At 38.8% G+C, this 18,696-nt stretch overlaps 1 protein-coding gene across 1 annotated transcript; it reads right to left on the bottom strand.

Annotated features, from left to right (window-relative positions):
• Positions 1-201: 201 nt before the first annotated feature.
• On the bottom strand, positions 202-17,755 carry STAMBPL1 (STAM binding protein like 1). The gene is made up of 9 exons (XM_007944037.2): positions 17,544-17,755; positions 15,633-15,708; positions 13,677-13,772; positions 11,216-11,573; positions 8,790-8,914; positions 7,913-8,050; positions 3,451-3,563; positions 1,170-1,269; positions 202-258 (listed from the first exon to the last, which is right to left on the bottom strand). The coding sequence occupies exons 1-9, from the start codon at positions 17,744-17,746 to the stop codon at positions 202-204; spliced, it is 1,266 nt and encodes a 421-aa protein (XP_007942228.1). The 5' UTR covers positions 17,747-17,755.
• Between the last annotated feature and the right edge of the window lie 941 nt (positions 17,756-18,696).

Raw genomic sequence — 18,696 nt, 5'->3', positions numbered from 1 at the left:
AACAACTTTATGACCTCTCTTGAGACAAAGCAACCAAAAAGAAAACTTCAAAATATGCAAGAGCAATAAATATCAAACTTTCTGATCTAAAATGTATAAATATAAAATATCAGTCACTTCTGGAAACATCTTAAGAAAATCCAGCAACCAAATGTCCACAGGTAGGTGTCTGGAGCTGATGGTGTGAATCTTCAGAACATATCACCTGAGATCCAGCACAATTATTTTTGCATCTTTTACCAACACATGTTTGCATATCTAGGAAAGAAAAAAACTGGTTTTACATCATAATGCTTACCTTATGATTCTGTTTAGGGAGAGGATAGCTTTCCTAATTTAAAAAAGTATTTCTCCAGTCAGAAAAATAAAATGAGGTTTGTTCATTTTCAACAATAAAAATATTTACAGAGGTTGCAAAGTGCTGCTCATTTTAAATGAATTTTAACTTCAAAATAATGTGTCTGTGATGTTACATCCACAGAACTGCCAAGAAAAGGTGTTATTTTTTTCCCCAAAAAAGGTAGTTGAATGATGTTTGTGTTGAGCTAAATAGAGCAAATCAAGAAGTATAGTCAGTTTTCATTGAATTGATTAGAAAAAAAATAAAATTGGTCATATCACAGAGAAGTAATTTATAAGACATTTTATACCATTTTCTTCAATAATTGTTTGCCCTACTCAGACTGACAAAAACTTTAGTTAAATGTCACACAGATACACAAATGGAAAGGGAACTTTGTGTATAATCAACTCAAATACTTGCATTTTCTTGCAAATAAAATAAAGTCTACAGAGTTACTATGAGTTGGCATCAACTCGAGGGCACACAACAACAACAACAAGAGCTTGCAGTCTCTTGACTGTGAGGAGCTACAAACACTAAGCGAATAAGTGCAACACATCCTGCAGGTACAATGTTCCATATTAGGAAACAATTAGAAATGTATTAGGGGCAATGAGGCAGAAAGATCGAAAAAAAAAAAGTAAGAAATTATAAATTGAGAAAGCATAAAGATTTATTAATTTTCAGAGAGAAGAAAATTCCAGACTAAGCAGTACAGTGTTTTATCCTGTGTTCTATTGCTACTATTTCTCTCCTTTAAAAAATAAAGGGGGTGGGGGTTTGAAAAATAATTATCTGCAGAAAGTAACCAATGTTGTCTACTCACACTGAACAGCCTGGGGTCCTTGGTGTGTGGATGAAAGCCCTTTTTTTTACACGCAGAAACCTCAAGCATGCCGGCATTGGTGAGCCTGAAGATACCAGTGCTAAAGCCCAGGACGAGAAACAGGCAACGTTAACAGTCACTTAGGGTTTCTGGATCCTTTATTTGAATGGCACAAATGTACACACTCTTCAAATGGGCTGGAGAAAGACACCACAGAGTAGGAATTCCACAGTGTTGTTTCACTCCTCTTGTGATGACTGGCCAAAGAACTCTGATGGTTCAGTGCTTAAGTTCTCAGCTACTAACTCAAAGGTTTGCAGTGTGAACCCCCCAGCCACTCCATGGGACAGAGATGTGACAGCCTGCTTCCGTAAAGATTACAGCCTTGGAGAGGCTAGCTCTAGGGCAGTTCTAGTCTGTTTTTTTAGGGTTGCTATGAGTTGGAATTGGCTCAACCACAATAGGTATGTTTAGCTCTGTGGTGTAGTGCCTAAGGCATCTGACTGCTAACCAGAAGGCTGGCGGTTCAAACCCACCAGCCACTCCTCAGAAGGAAGGTTGGGCAATCTACTTCCATAGTGACACTGCCTCGGAAACCCAAGGAAGGGTCGCTATGATTTGGATCCAACTCTACGGCAGTGCATTTGGTTTTTGGTTTGGCCAAAGGAGAGAACCCCAGGGACAACACTATCTCCAAGCACCTGCAGGCCTGGAAGGAGGAAGAGGCAGCAGCTGTTGTGTGAGCCTGCAGAGGAAAGGACAAGCCCCAAGGGAGGAGATTACAGGTGGCAGATACTTCCTCACTATCATATTTATAACAGCAAACCTTATTGAGTGCTTTCTACGCCAACAGGCAGTATGCTCAGCACTTTATATACACTGGGGAGTCCCTAGCTGGTGCAAAGCATTAAGCACTCAACTACTAACAGAAAGGTTGGTGGTTCAAATCCACCAAGAGGCACCTTGGAAGAAAGGCCTGGTGATCTGTTTCCAAAAGGTCACAGTCTTGAAACCTGAGTGCAGTCTACTCTGTAACATATGGGATTAACATGAATCAAAATCCATTTGATAACAAATGGTCTGCTTTTTTCATTACATGGACTATCATCTGAATTTTTTTTTTAAACGTTTTATTGTGATTTGGGTGAAATTTTACAAAGCGGATTTGTTTTACACTCAACAGTTCTTACACATTTTGCTTTGTGACACTTGTTACATTCCCCACAGCGTAACATCTCACCTCCCACTTCCTCCCTGTGGTTACCCTTTCCCTGTGTTCTTCATGCCTTTGCATTTGTGCCTCTCCATGTTTCTTCCTGTGTAAAAACTGCCTTTCTGATCTCTCATGGTTGATTGCTCTGAAGAGTGCATCTCCCTGGTACAAGTGTTCGGCTCCTAGGCCTGTCTACTGCTTGGCTGAGAGTTAAGCCATGGGAGTGAGATCAATTCCAGGTCCCAAGGGTGACTTAGGGCCCTAGTCTTGGGGGTTTCAACAGTCTCCATCAGACCTGTAAGCCTGGTCTTAGATTGTCATCTAATTTTATCCTCATAGATATGGAAAAGTAGTAGAGTTGAAGGTGCTGAGGCTCACAGTGGTCAGGCATTCTGCCAGTGAATATATGGCTTGTAAGTGAAGCCAGGAATTCCAATATAGTTTGACTCTTATGCTCATCACCCTAATAATCCCTAGTAGTCACTGTTTCCCAAAACTAAGAAAGGTTTTAGAAGTAATTAAGCCGAGGCTGGAAAATTTCTTATAATAGGAAATAATACATAGAATGAAGATCTCAAAAGGCAAGCTGGAATAACATCCTTCCTAAATTTTATCCACATCAAAGTCATGCTAACTGAAGAAAAGGAAACAGTAATTCTACAATTCAACCAAAACTCACTACCATTGAGTTGATTCTGACTCACAGTGTCCCTTGAGGACAGAGTAGAACTGCCCCATTGGGTTTCCAAGGCTGTAAATCTTTACAGAAGCAGACTGCCTCATATTTCTCCCATGCAGTGGCTGGTGGGTTTGAACTGCTGACCTTTGGGTTAGCAGCCAAATGCTTTAGCCACTGTGTCACCAGAATTTCTCCTACCACTGAAAGGACCTTGGGAAACAAAAGACTGCACACCTGTAGGTACATGGAACTCAGCTGTCACCAATCTCTTTGCCAAAGGGCATCGTGAGCCTGCCCATCCAAGTGCCATGACTTGGTATGTGGAGCCACCCAAACCCAGCAGCCCCAGACAAAGCTTCTCTTGGGCTCCCTTCAATAGTTCCACTTACTCCTTATGCTTTGGTGAACAAACAATGGCAATAGCCTCTGGCAACATGAGCTGATAGGAACAGTGAGTGTGAAGATCAACGCTGGATAGGAACGCAGTTTGGGTGGGATGTGTCTATGAAAAGAAAAGAAGACAGTCTCATCAGGGTAGCTGAGTCTTATCCAAAGCCACAGCCCATTTTAAGAGAACAATGTATTTGCTTTTTTTTTTTTAAACTATCTTTTATCAAATAATAAACATTAAAAATGCTTTGTTAACATAATCCATCCTTTCCTGCATTCCTGTTGTTTGTTTCTCTGGAATAAATATGACTTTGAGAAGATGCTCCTGGGAATTTTAGGAAAAATGTACTCTCTTATTGGAAAAGAAAGATGGAAATTCATTTGCCAGAGGCTTTTTAAAGATTCTCATTTCATCATGCCACCTTATTTAAGAGATATGTATAGAATTATCTCAATTGCACAAAAGATCCTGAGGCTCAGGGAATTTAAGTAACTTGCCCATGGTCACACAGCTGGTCAGCAGCAGAGCTGTGATAGGAAGTTTTTTGGTTTTTTGGTGCCACATTTTACTGTGAATCCCTTTGTGGATCATCATTCCCTCTAAATGAGGGAATAGAAATCTTCAAGTTGTTGAAGGCACTTAGGACCTATCTTGCAAAGCAACAAATACCCAGATGATGAGGACGAAGATGAAATTATAAATAAAAGTATCTTCCAGGCTTGGGGCCACATACTAACTAGTGTTTATGAGAGGCAAATCAGAGGTTCATATTTGAATATGAGAAATGCATATATACATAATGATTTAAAATTCACATTAGACCCTAACTAAGGTTGAAATCGGAATGCGACTATTTTAATCATGTAACAAAGGTCCTGGAGACTCAGTGTCTCAGCATGAATCCTGGCTCCATCACTCACTAGCTGTGTGATATTATGAAGTTACTTAAACTCCTTGTGTCTGTTTCATTATTTGGAAAATGTAGATAATAAAGTAATATTATTAATTAATAGTAATAATAATTTTCTTCACAGGATTTTATGAAGATTAAATGAGATAATCTTTGTAAAAGTTTTAAAACTGTGCCTAGAACTTTATAGAAAGGAGTCAAAATAGTTAGCTGTTATTGTTTCATGGCTGGTGGTGTTATTTTAATGTTGTCATTATCAGCATGGGCACAGACCTATGCTGTTGTTGTTGTTAGTTACCATGGAGTCAACTCGGAGTCATGGTGACCCTATGTATAAGAGAATGAAATGGTGCCCAGGTCTGTGACATTTTCATGATCATTAGTGTTTGAGTCTATTGTTCCAGCTATTTCAATCCATCTCATTGAGGGTTTCCCATAGAGATCATGAAATGCTTTTCACAGAATGATAGTGTGTGGAAAAAAATGCAAAATTTTAAGACTCTTATTTTGGGAGCTCTGGTAGCATAGTGGCTAAGGCACTTGACTGCTAACCAGAAGGCTGGAGGTTCAAACCCACCAGCCACTCCTCGGAAGGAAAGGTTGGGCAATCCTACTTCCGTAGTGATACTGCCTCGGAAACCCAAGGAGGGGTCGCTATGAGTCAGGGCTGACTCAATGACACATAACAACAACAACATAATTTAGTTTATAGAGGAAGGTAAATTCAGCTGATTTCCACTTACAGAAAGATATGTGTTCCACAAGGAGAAAGAGGCTTGATTTATATAAAGACGGATCAACTGAGGAGTGTCAATTATTCTAATTTTTAAAACACAGATTTTTTAGTGAGGGCACGAATCGGGGCACCTGACTGCCTGTTGTCCCGTTCACACGTAGAAGTTTCCATGTCTTGGTGAGACAGTCGAGAGTACTCAATGGGACTATAGTGCTGTGGATAACAGCAAGTAACCTGACTACTCAAAGACAAGGCACATTCATTCTAGAATGAATGCAAATTACATGACATTCTGAGCCCTTCATTTCCACCAGGAGCAATTGTTTCTGTCCCATGAGAGAATAACTCTTCCATGGGAAATGGTGGTCCCACTCCCTCACTTTATTGAAATGAAAATGAGATGAAGATGAAGAAGAAGAAGAAGATGATGATGATAACAATACCCAAGACCCACTGCCATAGAGTCAACTCCAACTCATAATGACCCTATAATAGGACAGAGTAGAAATGTCACATAGGGTTTTCAAGGCAGTAAATCTTTGACAGAAGCAGATTGCCCCATCTTTCTCTCAGAGTGGCTTGTGGATTTGAACTACTGACCTTCTGGTTAGCAGTTGTATATTTTAACCACTGCACCACCAGAGGTCCTTGATAACAATAGCAGCAGATGCCATTTATTGCAACTGAATAATCAGCCAGGCATTTTCCATAAATTATTTTATTTAACTCTCACAAAACTCCATGGGGTGAGTACTAGTATTACCCTCATTTTACAGTTGAGGAAATAGAGCTAAGGTGGAAAGTCAGACACTTACTGAAAGTTATGTAGCTAGTTAAGTCGAGAAGTCTAAATTCAAGCTCAGGTCTGTCTGATTCCAAGCTGTTTTTTCTATGACCAATTTATATCTGGAAAAAGTTAGCTCTGAAGTTCGTTACTATTATTATGCCCAATAAAAACCATTATAAAAGTCTTTACAATCATTGAGGCCTAGAAATGTAGTGTTTAGTATTTTCACTGCATCACAATGATTTGATGTGGTGAAATAAATTATACAAAAAGCAAGATCCTGGAATTCTAAAACTATGCCAAATTCATTTAAATAACTTCATTTCATTATTATATACATTATACTGCACAGATGGTCATGAGGGAACACTTTTGGTTCTAATTTGGGGAAATGTTTTTGTAAGATAAACTAACATTGACTTTTGAACATGAATTTGTAATTTTGACGATAATTCTCAATTTATGTTACAATTTATTTGCTATAATTTGTTTTACTTTAAAATGCATTCTTGTTATAAAAACCACATTAGACTAAATAATGCCTTTAAAGTTCAGCAATTTCTAAGCAATCAGTAAAGCATATTAGCAAATAGATAGACATAGATAGGAAAGATTTGCAAGCTCTTTGGTTATATATAATTCATTTCTTGCATTTGAGAAATGATTTATAATTTTCAAGGGGCTTTCATGTCTGGTATCATGTTTATCACCCACACAAATCATGAGAGAGACGGGAGGCACCCATTAGCCCCACTTGGTCAATGAGGGGACTGGAGACTAGGAGGTTAGTGGTCTTGACTAAGGGCACACAGTAATTCACAGGTGAAGGTGGGTCGAAAATCTCTACCCTCTTAAATTACATAATACCAAATTCTTGGAGACTGTGTGTGTGTGCATGCATGTGTGTAATGATCGCTTATTTCCCTCCAGGGGATCTCAGAGGTTCCCAGGATGGGACCTGGAAATCTTGGCCAGCATCCTATGAGAGTGTGATGACTTGTCCTTATCCCAAGCCAAGATGGGCAAGACAAAATGGAAAAATGTGCACCAGATGGATTAAACCATTTTAGAAAAAGTAGAATATCATCACCACCAACAACAGCTACAATTTTCTGAGTATGTGCTAAGATATTTGCTTACGTCATCTCATTTAACTCTCACCATCACATGAAATCAATTATTATGATCTCCATTTTATGGATGATAAAGCTTATGCTCAGATTGCTTTAAAAACTTGCCAAAGTTGTTATAGTGAATTTTTAGCAGAGCAGAGATTTGAACTCCTGTTTATTTGAGCCATAAACACTTTTGTGTTCCTGTGCTAGCTTGGTGGACGCTGGAACCCAGTGTCTTTGACCCAATCTCATTGGCCTTTTTGTGTGGCTGTTACAGAGTAATGCATATTCCCCGGGCCTATGTAGGAGGCAGAGTGGATTGCATAGTCCCTATTTGATATATAAACTTACTGCTGTTGAGTTGGGTCCAACTCATAGAGACCCCTCCTTGGGTTTCCAAGGCAGTATCACTATGGAAGTAGATTGCCCAACCTTCCTTCTGAGGAGTGGGTTTGAACTACCCGCCTTCTGGTTAGCAGTCAAATGCCTTAGGCACTACCACCATATATTTAAAAAATATTTTAAAGTGTTTTCTTAAAATATCTAATTTAGACCCACAACAAAGGAAAAGAGAATATTAATAATTGTCTAGTCAAACTGGCTAAGAAATTTAAAATAATTGGATTTTCTAAATCAAAACAAGCTGTTTTCCTAATGTTTCTCTCTTTCTCTTTTTTAGATGGTACAAAAAGTATATGAAGCATATGATACTCCTCTCCAAATTCAGAATTGACTGGCTTACACTTGGCCTAATATTAACAAAAATGTTTTAATGTGATGGCATTTATTATAGGTGAGAATATTAAAAACAAGAAACTATTTCAAGTAAACTAAATTTCTCCATGGAGGAAAACAGCACATCACACTCAAAAATAAAATTAAATGAAGTGAAAACGGAAAGGTCAAACATACGTGGATCCATCCTAGTGTGAGGAGATCGTGTTGATCCTGAACATTGAATAACTCTTCTACATTTTCCATGTCACAGTAGTCTGGTCCTGCAGACTGCTTTGGCACTATTACATGGGTAATAGTAAATTCATTATGTGTCTAAAAGAATAACAAGCATCTGACTGAAAAAACCTGAATAGAAAATTTTCAGCACTATTCTGCTACAAGACTAGAGAGTGCCCCACCCATCGCATCATCATGTCCTTTCTTCATCACAATTCAAAGCAAAGTCCCCAACTTGAAAATGATTCGTGAGAGTCAGTTGTTTGGAACTTAAAATACATTTCCTCAATAGAAGCATAACACATACAGGAATTAGCACCCCTGGCTAGTCTATGAAAATGTAGTTAATAAAAAACTTCTTGAGATATACCTACAATGGAAAAATTGGAACAAATAACACCATTTGGAGGGGGAGATACTAGTTAAATAACATTTCTGAGGATTGTAGAGGCTAATGATCTTGTTAATAATATTTAATTTCACATCAAGACCTAGGTTTTTCTTTCCTTCTAATATTGAGGGGTCACAGTAGGATCTCCCATAGTTGCAATGGAAAAAATCATTTAACAAACTAGGTGGATTTAGAAATTTGAAGATCCATAGCATTCCATTTTTCTAACTAAAGATACATGTTTTGATTATTTGCTTAAAACAAACTTTTAAAGTATCCCTGAAATATTATAATCTATTTTATAGAAAGAGATTTCCATTAATAATGACAGTTTTATGAAATTATTCTATGTAAAGTTAGTTTTAAAAGATTTACAGTTCTTAACATGAAAACCAGTAGTATTAAAAGTATTTTGTCCAGAGAAATGTGAAACAAAGACCATACCAGTTTTCCACAGAGAATTCCACAAGTTTCTATTCCTCTTACTGTATTGGACTCGGCCAGCAGCAGAAATTTGTGGCAAAGATCTCTTGGTAAGACTACGCATCTCAGTCCTTCAACCACTAAATCTAAGAAACAAGAAAAGCAGAAAAAGCTAAAGCATAAATACTACAGCCCGTCCTTTAAAATTATTTATAGCAAGCAATGTTGTCAAAATAAATTTCAAAAATAAACTTAATGTGTGCCCTACTTTCCATATCTTATTTTAAAACTTTTAATGGTTAACATTGACTTGAAGGAAGATAAAATTACTTTTTGTATATAAATTACTTCATAAACAAGGTGGAAAGGTGCAAGCCCTTTTATATCTTTTATGGCCTGAATCGACTATAAATACATGTGTGTATTTTCTTTGGCATAAGCAAATATACTACTACATGTGTAGGTTGCATAGGATATTTCTCAGGTCATACAAGGCAGGATAAATATTCCTTTTTGGATTTACCATGTGTGGTAGTTTAACTTTGTGTGTCAACTTGGCTTGGCCTGCTTCAGTTACTGGAGAGTTGGATGTAGTATTCCCCACGATGAGACTGGTAATGAACTCCATGGTGGAATCTACTGTGAGCAGCTGCGCAGCTGCCTGAGGGATGTGGTCTGCTTCCTGTGTGTAAGGAGAAGCCTTGGGGAACGGTCACTAGCTTGTGGCATACGTGCTTGAACCCTGCATGTAGCCGTGTCATTGTTCAGCAGCCTGCCATGCTCTGCCAACCTTGGGACTTTCGATAGACTTGAATTAATGGCCTGCTGTGTGGTTGGTAACATCAGGACTGTGCCTTTTTACTTGTCAACCTTGGGCTTGTCAGCCTCAGCAGCCAGCAGCTGAGTGAAGAAAAGCCTCCAGCTTCAGTGGGCTGGGAGCAGGAGGCAGAGCTGGAGCCCAAGGTTGAGGGGCTTTCACCCAGCCCCTAGAGCCTGGCACTTTGAACTCAGACTTAAAGCCTCCACACTGTAAGAGAATAAACTCCTGTTTCTTCAAACCCACCCATTTGTGGTATATTCCTGTCAGAGTGGCACTACGTAACCAGAACACTATGTTCCTTATGTCTTCATGAAAGTGGATGCTCAGTAGGTACAATCACAAAATTTTCAGACATAAATAGCAAGACAAAAACCAACCAAACTCACTGCTGTCAAGTCGGATCCAACTCATAGTGACCTCTCCTTATAAAATCCTCATATATTACAACTCTTTAAAATAAATGGGAACACAAACTCCATCTGAGAGTGTCTGCTGGGATAAAGTCTTCATTTGATTTTGGAAATTTGCCAGCACTGATCTAGCACTACCAGCAGCACTAATTGTTGTGTTGGCAGAAACACATAATCCGTTTGGAGGCTAACTACTTATGTGCATAAGATCCTCCTGGGTCAGAGAGAATGCTAAGTACACTGTGAATAAACATTTCATTCTGGATAAATGACTTTCTCAACATCTTCCTTCCTCTCCAGCATAAGTGTTTATCATTAAGTTATCATGAAATTTTTGGTTAAAATACAAGAAAGAAAAAAATGCTTGGGTTTCTTCTCTTTTTAAATCTCTACCCAATGATGAAACACAGTTCTGTTATTATAGAGTCTCTGCTCTACCAGGGGACAAATTATGTTTCTAAATTTTAATATTACATATACAGGCAGTTCCAGGTTATACACTTACATGCAACCCGAAATTAAGAACCGACCCCTGTAAAGCCCATTATATTAAAAATTCAAAGCACGTACAATGGTCGTAATAACAAATGGGCACTACTTTGTGATGTGCATTAAACATGACTATTATCGTTACCCTATTATGTTAAAGACCTTTTAGTGTATCTGGAAGTGTTTTTTTAATTTTTTTATGCATAGAAAGGTACACTATATACTAAGACAAACATTTGACTAACTGATGTTAGATGCAAACCCTACCTAACTGTTCTGACTTACATAAAAATTTGACTTAAATTAAAGATGGAAATTGTTTGTAATCCAGGGACTGCCTGTAGTAAAAGCCTGAACCTCTGGGGTGCGCAGATGGTTAACCTGTTCAGCTACTGAAAGGCTGGAGGTCTGAGTCCACTCAGACATGCCTTGGAAGAAAAGCGTGGTGATCTACCCCAGAAGAAGCAGCCATTGGAAACCTATGACTTGTACTTCTACCCTGACACACATGGGCTCACCATGAGTCAGGATGGACTGGATGCCGCCTGGTTCCTGGTTAAAGTAAAAGCCAGGCAGTGCTGAACAGCCAGCTCTGTCGTTCACACTACAGCAAACAGGAGTCCTGTCATAATGTATAATGAAATGAGAAGAATCGACCCAGATGCTACAGAAATATGGTGCCATTAGAGGAGCCTCAATATGCTGTTGCGGAGCATTTCATTACTTACTCTGAACAGCACTTAGAGTAGCAGCTGGCTTTAGGGCCCTGTTTACGGGAGGAGAGTGGCTGGTGTAATTGGTTGCATCACTTTTATTAGGTTGCTCCACAAACACATTCAGCAAGGAGTTGTTCTGATGTGTGGAAAAGCAGGACAAAGCACTGCCATCAATCTGCTCGGACAACGCTGGGGCTTCCTGGCTGGACGTCTGACCTCGGGCTAACTCTTGCTTCTTGAGTTGATCTTCGAAAAACAGGAACTGCTCGGATTCCAGCTGCTGCTGGCGCATCTGAGCAATCCGCTTTCTCTCCGCCTCTATCAATCTCTGATGCTCCAGCTTTTTAAGAATTTCTGCTTTATATTTGTTCTACAAAAGGTAGTTGCCAGAAGAAAAGGTTAATTTCCAAAGCAAAAACAGCAAGCTGCTATTAGACACTTTCTCACCTTCTAGCTGAGATACTCAGGAAACGGTGAGGAAAACAGACAACATCAGCCCCAAAGCCCCATAATCTATCTGATTAAGACAGCAGTTCCAAGTCCACTCATATTTTGCCAGAGACAAGCCATGACAATCAAGTGCCCTCCATTCCACTGCACTTGTAAATACTGGGGAATCAAAGTCAGGGCTGTCTGCTCAGACTGACTAGCAACACCGTATGGAACAAAGTATCTCAGAAAGAATTATATCATCCTAGACTGTACTTGCCAATGTAGTGAAAATTAGCCATACATGGCTATTTCTTTAAAATTATATAAAATCAGAAATTCCATGCCTTACTCACATTAGTCACATTTTAAGTACCCAATAGTCATATGTGGCTACCGGCAACCACAGTGGACAGTGGCAAATAGACCATTTCCATCATCATTGAAAGCTCTGTTGGACAGTGCTGCCCTCGAACCTTTTGCATTGGCCTCTGAAACTCACACTGCAGAAGCCATATGGGGAAGAGGCAGATACCCCATAGCATCACTAAGAAATGATTCTCAAAATGTGGCCTGACCATCTCTACCAGAATCAACAGGGATTCTAGTTAAAAATGAAGACTCCCAGGCCTAACATATTATTCAGGGATTAAGTCAGAGATGATAAATTTTTAATAAGCTCCCCAAATGATTTTGATGGAAACTAAATTTCAAAATCAACTCTACGATGGAAGTGCAGTTGGAGAGATTGTTTCTATCAGCACTTTGATGTGCACATGCATTGCCTTAGAGAGCTTTCTGGTTAAAATGCAGATTCTGATCAAACAGGTCTGGGGTGGAGCCTAAGTTACTGTGTTTCTAATTAGCTCCCAAATGATGCTGGTGTTGCCTATAGCAAGAGTTTCCAGGCATCTCTATTCATCTCTGCTAGACATAATGCTGCCACTCTATCCCCACAAGAGATTTAGACATGTCATACACTCAAGATAGCACGGAGGGCTATGCCATAATCAGTATCACCAGAGGCATCATGGCCAAGGGCAGAATGTGGAATAGCCAATGAAGCTGTTCTTCCCATGGACCGTAAAAGGTGTCATTATACACACTGCTGAGCATGGGAGAAACCTTCAAACATGGGCTTTTTTCTCCATTGTTGTTTCGCCTTTGCCTCCGAGACAATTTTTACCTTTCGTATTCCAAATCAAATTGTCCGTATTTGAGGGAAACTTCTGATTCCAACATTCCCTCTGCCACTTGGTTAAAATGCTTCACCCAAACCTATCCTGTGGCCACACCCATAAAAAGTAGAGAAGCTGTGTGATCATTTCCAGAGCTAATGAGTTGAACTGAAATAATAGTGAAGGTGGCAGCCTCCCAAACAAATAATAAACTTAAATATATAAATCCAACCTTCATAAATAATACATAAAATTAAGAAGTATTCATGCTTTCAGCGTGAGTATCCCATAGACTGCATGGCCAATATCTTCTTCCATGCCTCTCTGTCTTGTAGACAGCATTATCACTAGTACAGTTTCTTTAATTAACAACCCAGAAATCATCACCTTTTGGTGTTACAATTACATTTCATCAATGTGGATAGCTATTCTTCTATCCCAATATAATACTGACTGAATTTAAGACTCTAATTCACATTTTCAAGGCCTACATAATTAGATAAGTCAGAAACCATATAATGCTCTCCCTACCTGCTACCATCTATGCTCTTCCGGCAAAGAGCAGTCATCTGGCTCTAGTCTACATTGGCAAGAGTTGAACAAAAGCTCTATTTACATCACTGTAGGAAATCTATTTTCTAATAAACTCTTTTTGAGATGTTGTGGGAAAATGAAAAGACCACGTCTTCACTGCAAGTGCTTAACCTGGATGTCCACATGCATATTTTATTGGTTTCAACATCCCTGCATCTTTAATTTTTAATTTAAATGCATATGACATTTGGAAAGCTCATCATGGGCAAATGAAATTCAAAGAATATTTGCACAGAAAACATTCATGAAACAAATGTACCAAGTGAACTTACTTTGCTTTGTAAATATTCTTGGTATTCTATGTTATATTTCTTTAAAAGGTCCTTTTTCAATTCATCTGTCCTTGGGAATGCAATCTCCTTCAGTTTCTGTTAAAAATATATATACATATTGATTAGTGAGGAGTTTCAGTATACTTGTTCAGATCATCAGCTAAGAAAGAAAAACAGCTGGTATGTGTATTAGAAATCAAGTCACAAGTAACTAAAGGTGGTGGCAGAACAGTAAAGCTCTCTTTTCCAGGTCTCCAAAGTATAACTTTTTGGCAGGGAGGCAAAAATATCCCTTTTATAAACCTGTATTGGCTCCACTGGTTGGATAAGCATTTTCTTTTCTGACCCGACTCATAGCGACCCCTCCTTGGGTTTCTGAGGCAGTATCACTATGGAAGTAGATTGCCCAACCTTCCTTCCGAGGAGTGGCTGGTGGGTTTGAACCGCCAGCCTTCTGGTTAGCAGTCAAGTGCCTTAGGCACTATGCTACCAGAGCTCTCTTTCTTTAGGCAGGCACTCCATTTTCAGATGGTAGGTTTGTAAGTGCCCATTCCTCAGTATGCAGATGCTATAGCAATGGAGCCAGAAGGGACATAGAAGAACATGGTTGGCAGGGATTCCTAGACTAGCAAGACTATATAAAGCAGCCGGAGTACCATTTATAAAAATACAGATTTCCAGATTTACTAAATCAACATCTCTTGGAAGGGGCCTGAGAATATGGATTTTAAACTTTCCAGTAATTCTTAATTACAGTAAAATCTGAAAAACCTGATGTTGTCCAACTATCCCTGTCCCCCCCCTTTTTTTTTAACAATGAGGAAACAAAGGCCAAGAGAGATTAAAAGATGTGTCCAGTGCCATAAAACTATCTAGTGGGCCAGTTAGGACTAGAACCCAAGTCTCAACTTCAGCCAAGGCTTTTCCACTGAAATTTCTGTTCTCTTAGTCCTTTGTCATTTATTCATTTATTCTATCCATTTGTTCAACAAGCACAAGACAAGGGAAATGTGTGTACTTTTGGACATTTTTCTTACAAATGAAAAATAAGAATAACCCTCAATTAGAGTCAGAGTCACCTTGGCAGCCTGGGACCTTTGATTTCCAAGCAGAAAGTCTCTGAAGCTGAATGAACACGAAAATTTAGGGGAAATGCTAAGTAAAAGCATGATGATGAAGGGCACTTCGGATGAGTGAGTAGAAATCAGATAATATAGATGACCATTAGTCAAAATCTGAGTTCTAGTAACAGCCTCAAGCTTACCCAAAGCAGGAGAACTCAGTTATATGGTCAAGTATCTTTCACAAGTTATTGAAAATTCAATGCTGTTATTGGCTTTGTATAATTGTTTTATCTTTTTCCATATAAGATCAACCCAAAGGGAACACATTTTAAGAAAGTTTATTTAGAATGTTTAGCTGTATTCTTATGGTAAGGATATTTGAAATTATATATACAGCAAATGTTGATGATATACAAATATATTTGAACAGTCTTCATTTGCCTTGAGAATAATAAGAGGAAAATTACTAGAACTCTGTGCTGCCTTAATAATCAACACTCATTTTCAAATAGTAATTGAGTTCAGAGTTGTATGGGATCATCCACACCAGCCAAAAGAATGATCTCAAACAACTACAGGGAAATATAAAACTGTACTTAGTCTCGGGGGTGGGGGGGTGGGGATAGTGAAATAATGCCTTCTTCGTGTGATTGAGCCAATTTTTGGCCTTTTTCATTTCTTTTTTTCCCCAGTTTTGATTAGACATCCCACAGTGGTTTAGTAATGATGATTTAATGTCTAAGAAGAAATCGAAACATTGTTGCTAATGGAATGGCTTTCTGTGCTTAAACTCTCAGGAGGATGAGCTGGAGGAGGAAAGGAAGAGGCAATGGATCAATAATGGATACTTGTGGCGCATTTGATCCCACAGGGGAGAATTAATCCCTGGTACCTTCATAATGTCCTGCTTCTCGGGTACTGCACATTGCTGGTAATCTCGATGGCTCGGAAGTTTTTCTACAAACAAGCTACAGAGAAACAAAAACACAGCAGTAGCATCACAGGACAAAAAGCCCAATAATGGTTTCTAATATAAACCATTATATTTTCTCAAAAACCAAACCTGCTACCGTCTAGTTGATTCTGACTCATAGTGAGTATATAGGACAGAGTAGCTGAATGCTTTAATCACTACCCCACCAGAGCTCCTTAAAAATGTTATTATTTAACTTGATTTCTTCCCATCAGCCTTTTAGTAAGGATCAGCAAGAGCATTATTTTTGCATTAAAGAACACCAAACCCAATGCCATGGAGTCTACTTTGACTCACGGAGATCTATGTGTTACAGAGGAGACCTGCTCCGTAGAGTTTTATTGACTATGATCTTTATGAAAGCAGACCACCAGGACTTTACTCCATTGCACTTCTGGTTGGGTTCAAACCACCAAGCTTTAGGTTCATAGTTGAGCACAAATCATTTGTGCTCCTTAGAGACCTTGTTTTGACATTACAGGGTAATTCCAGCAAATTAAGAACTGATGTGAACTGGAATTAGTATCAGGGGTACTGCTAAATAGAACAATTCCTCTTGGTCTTTCTCAGGTCTGGCGCTACTCCCTGTACCCCACTACGGTACCATCATACTTATGTGTGTCATTGGCCAGGGAGTTTGTATAAAATGCAACAGCTTGAAGAGATCAGTGTAACCTCTTCTCACCATTGAAAAAGGACTCAAAGGACTGCTGATGAATCAGTAGTGTCTTTGTGTATAACAAACACTTTAACTGAAAATTCATAACTAAGACAAATGACAACCAGAATCCCTAGTGGATCAAAAGGTGCTGATTGCCAGTGCTGGGGAGTTAATTATTTTTTTATTGCCTTGTTGAGAAATAAGGGGCAGCAGGACTGAAGGGAAGTCGCTACAGGAAATCTGGTACATCACTTCCAGATAAAGGAAACCTGGTCTTTTTTTTTTTTTTTCCCACTGGTGTATCTTCATCCCATAGAGTAGTGCTCAGCTCATAATAAGTGTTCAGGAAATATTGTCACATGGTTGTCTTGATGTAACAACTTTCACTCAATATTTTGAAAGCATTTTTGTACACAGCATTCTCACACAGCCAAATAAACTTTTTTTTTTCCCATTACTGCGTGACTTTGGATGGTGCAAATGGTTAATGTGCTCAAAAGGCTGGAGGTTTGAGTCCATACAGGGGCATTGCAAAATAAAGGCCTGGAGACCTACTTTTGAAAAATCAGCTTTGAAAATCTTAGGGTGCACACTTCACTCCAAAACACACAAGGTTGCCATAAGTCAGAGATGACTCAATGACAATTGTTTTTTGTTTTTATTTTGTTATTTGAAACTGACTTTTGAACCCTAATCCTAAACCATGTCCTTTCTGTGACCCCCCAGTTGTCCCTCAGTCTCATCCCATCAATTCAGAACTTTAAAATGTTGATTGCATATGCCAGGTGCCGGAAACAGAGCTGCAATCTGGCTGCTGCTCTCATGAAGCTTACATTTCAGTGAGAGGAGAAAAGCCTTCAACAAGAAATGATTTTGTGAAGAATATGATGGAAAGAGGCAAAGAGGTTATCGTGACAGCCCTCCCCCCACCAGAGGGAATCTGATGTCCCTAAGCCTCATCCCATCCCTGACTTCATTGGATCCCTGAACTTCAGAGAACATTGGGGGATGGCTTTGAACACATCACTTGGTATTCTAAAGACCTGACATTTTATGCTTTTGAAGATTGCAAAATTGATCTGAATGTCAAAATTTTTCCGGCAAGCAGCCCCATCAAAATATCATGCAAATATTGTTCCAATGTTCTCATTTCAAAACAAAAGACTTACGTTATAAACTTATTATAAAGAACGAAGGCATTTTCCAAATTCCCTTCTTCCAAATACACAGAGGCCATTCTCTCCATTTCTACTCCAGATCTAAAGTAGCGGCGTGGGGCGATATCTTCGTTGACTGTGATATTACAACCAAGCTTGCTTAGGGCGCGGACTCGCTCTTCGGGGCTAAGGGAAATGTCTGTATGGTCAGGCATAGCAGCCAACTTTTTCTGCAAAGCAACATTTGGATCTCTGATTATAATAAGAAAAGACGAAGGTTGAAATTATGGATGTATTTCCTGTATTTGACACCAATAGTTAAGGGAATCTTTGCCTATGAGTTAATGATAGGATAAGAGTGAAGTTTTTTTTTTGTTGTTGTTGTTAAAGACCAAAAACATGGTCTACACAACAAAAAGACACACATTATCCTTTTGTGTCTTAAGGAGGTAGGTTTTTGTTTCAGAGTACAATTATGTGGCAGTTCCTGGGTATGCAAATGTTTTAGGTCATTTTAGGTAAATAATAAATAGTAGTCACACTGATATTTTACGCTTTTAGAGATTGTAAAATTACTTCTTGAGAAAATAATAAAAAGCTACTCAGAAAAAGTCAGCAGTATCATTAATAAATTTGTATTTTATTAATTAAAACAGCATCTATACACATTTAGGAAAGCATAAAACATATACATTCAGGATAATACTCAATTTTCAATAAAACACCATTGCTTTTGATCAGAGGTCTGCAATTTTTTTCTTCTGTGAAGGGCCAGATAGTAAATATTTCAGGCTTTGTGGGACATACGGTCTCTGTCACATCTACTCAGCTTTGCTAGTGTGAAAGCAGCCATGAACATTATGCAAAGGAATGAGCATGACTGTATTCCTAAAAAGACATTTTATTTACAGAAACAGACAGGTGATCTGGCCCTCGGCTAGAGTTTGCTGACTTTAAACCAGCGCATCTCAAAATGTGGTCCATGCATCTGCAGCATCTGCATCACCTGGGCATTTTCTTCAAATGCAAATTTCTAACAGGCCCCCCTGTTTCAGAGTCAGAATCTCTGGTGGTTGGCCCAGGAATCTGTGTGTTAACTAGTGCTCCTGGAGATAATCATGCATACTAAAGTTTGAGAAGCACTGCTTTAGGCTATCATCATTTG

This window comes from Orycteropus afer, unplaced genomic scaffold (assembly GCF_000298275.1).
Source record: "Orycteropus afer afer isolate SDZICR_OR568_19922 unplaced genomic scaffold, OryAfe1.0 scaffold00118, whole genome shotgun sequence".
Taxonomy (NCBI): Eukaryota; Metazoa; Chordata; class Mammalia; order Tubulidentata; family Orycteropodidae; genus Orycteropus; species Orycteropus afer.
The sequence above is the reverse complement of the archived record's forward strand: the minus strand, read 5'-3'. Positions and strand labels throughout refer to the sequence as shown.

Coding starts and splice junctions, on each gene's coding strand:
- STAMBPL1 (XM_007944037.2), bottom strand. CDS start 17,746: ATGCCTGACCATACAGACATTTCCCTTAGCCCCGAAGAGCGAGTCCGC. Junction 8,915..11,215: donor TACTCTAAGTGCTGTTCAGA/GTAAGTAATGAA, acceptor CTTGTTTCTTAG/ATTTAGTGGTTGAAGGACTG. Junction 8,051..8,789: donor GAATTCTCTGTGGAAAACTG/GTATGGTCTTTG, acceptor TTATTCTTTTAG/ACACATAATGAATTTACTAT.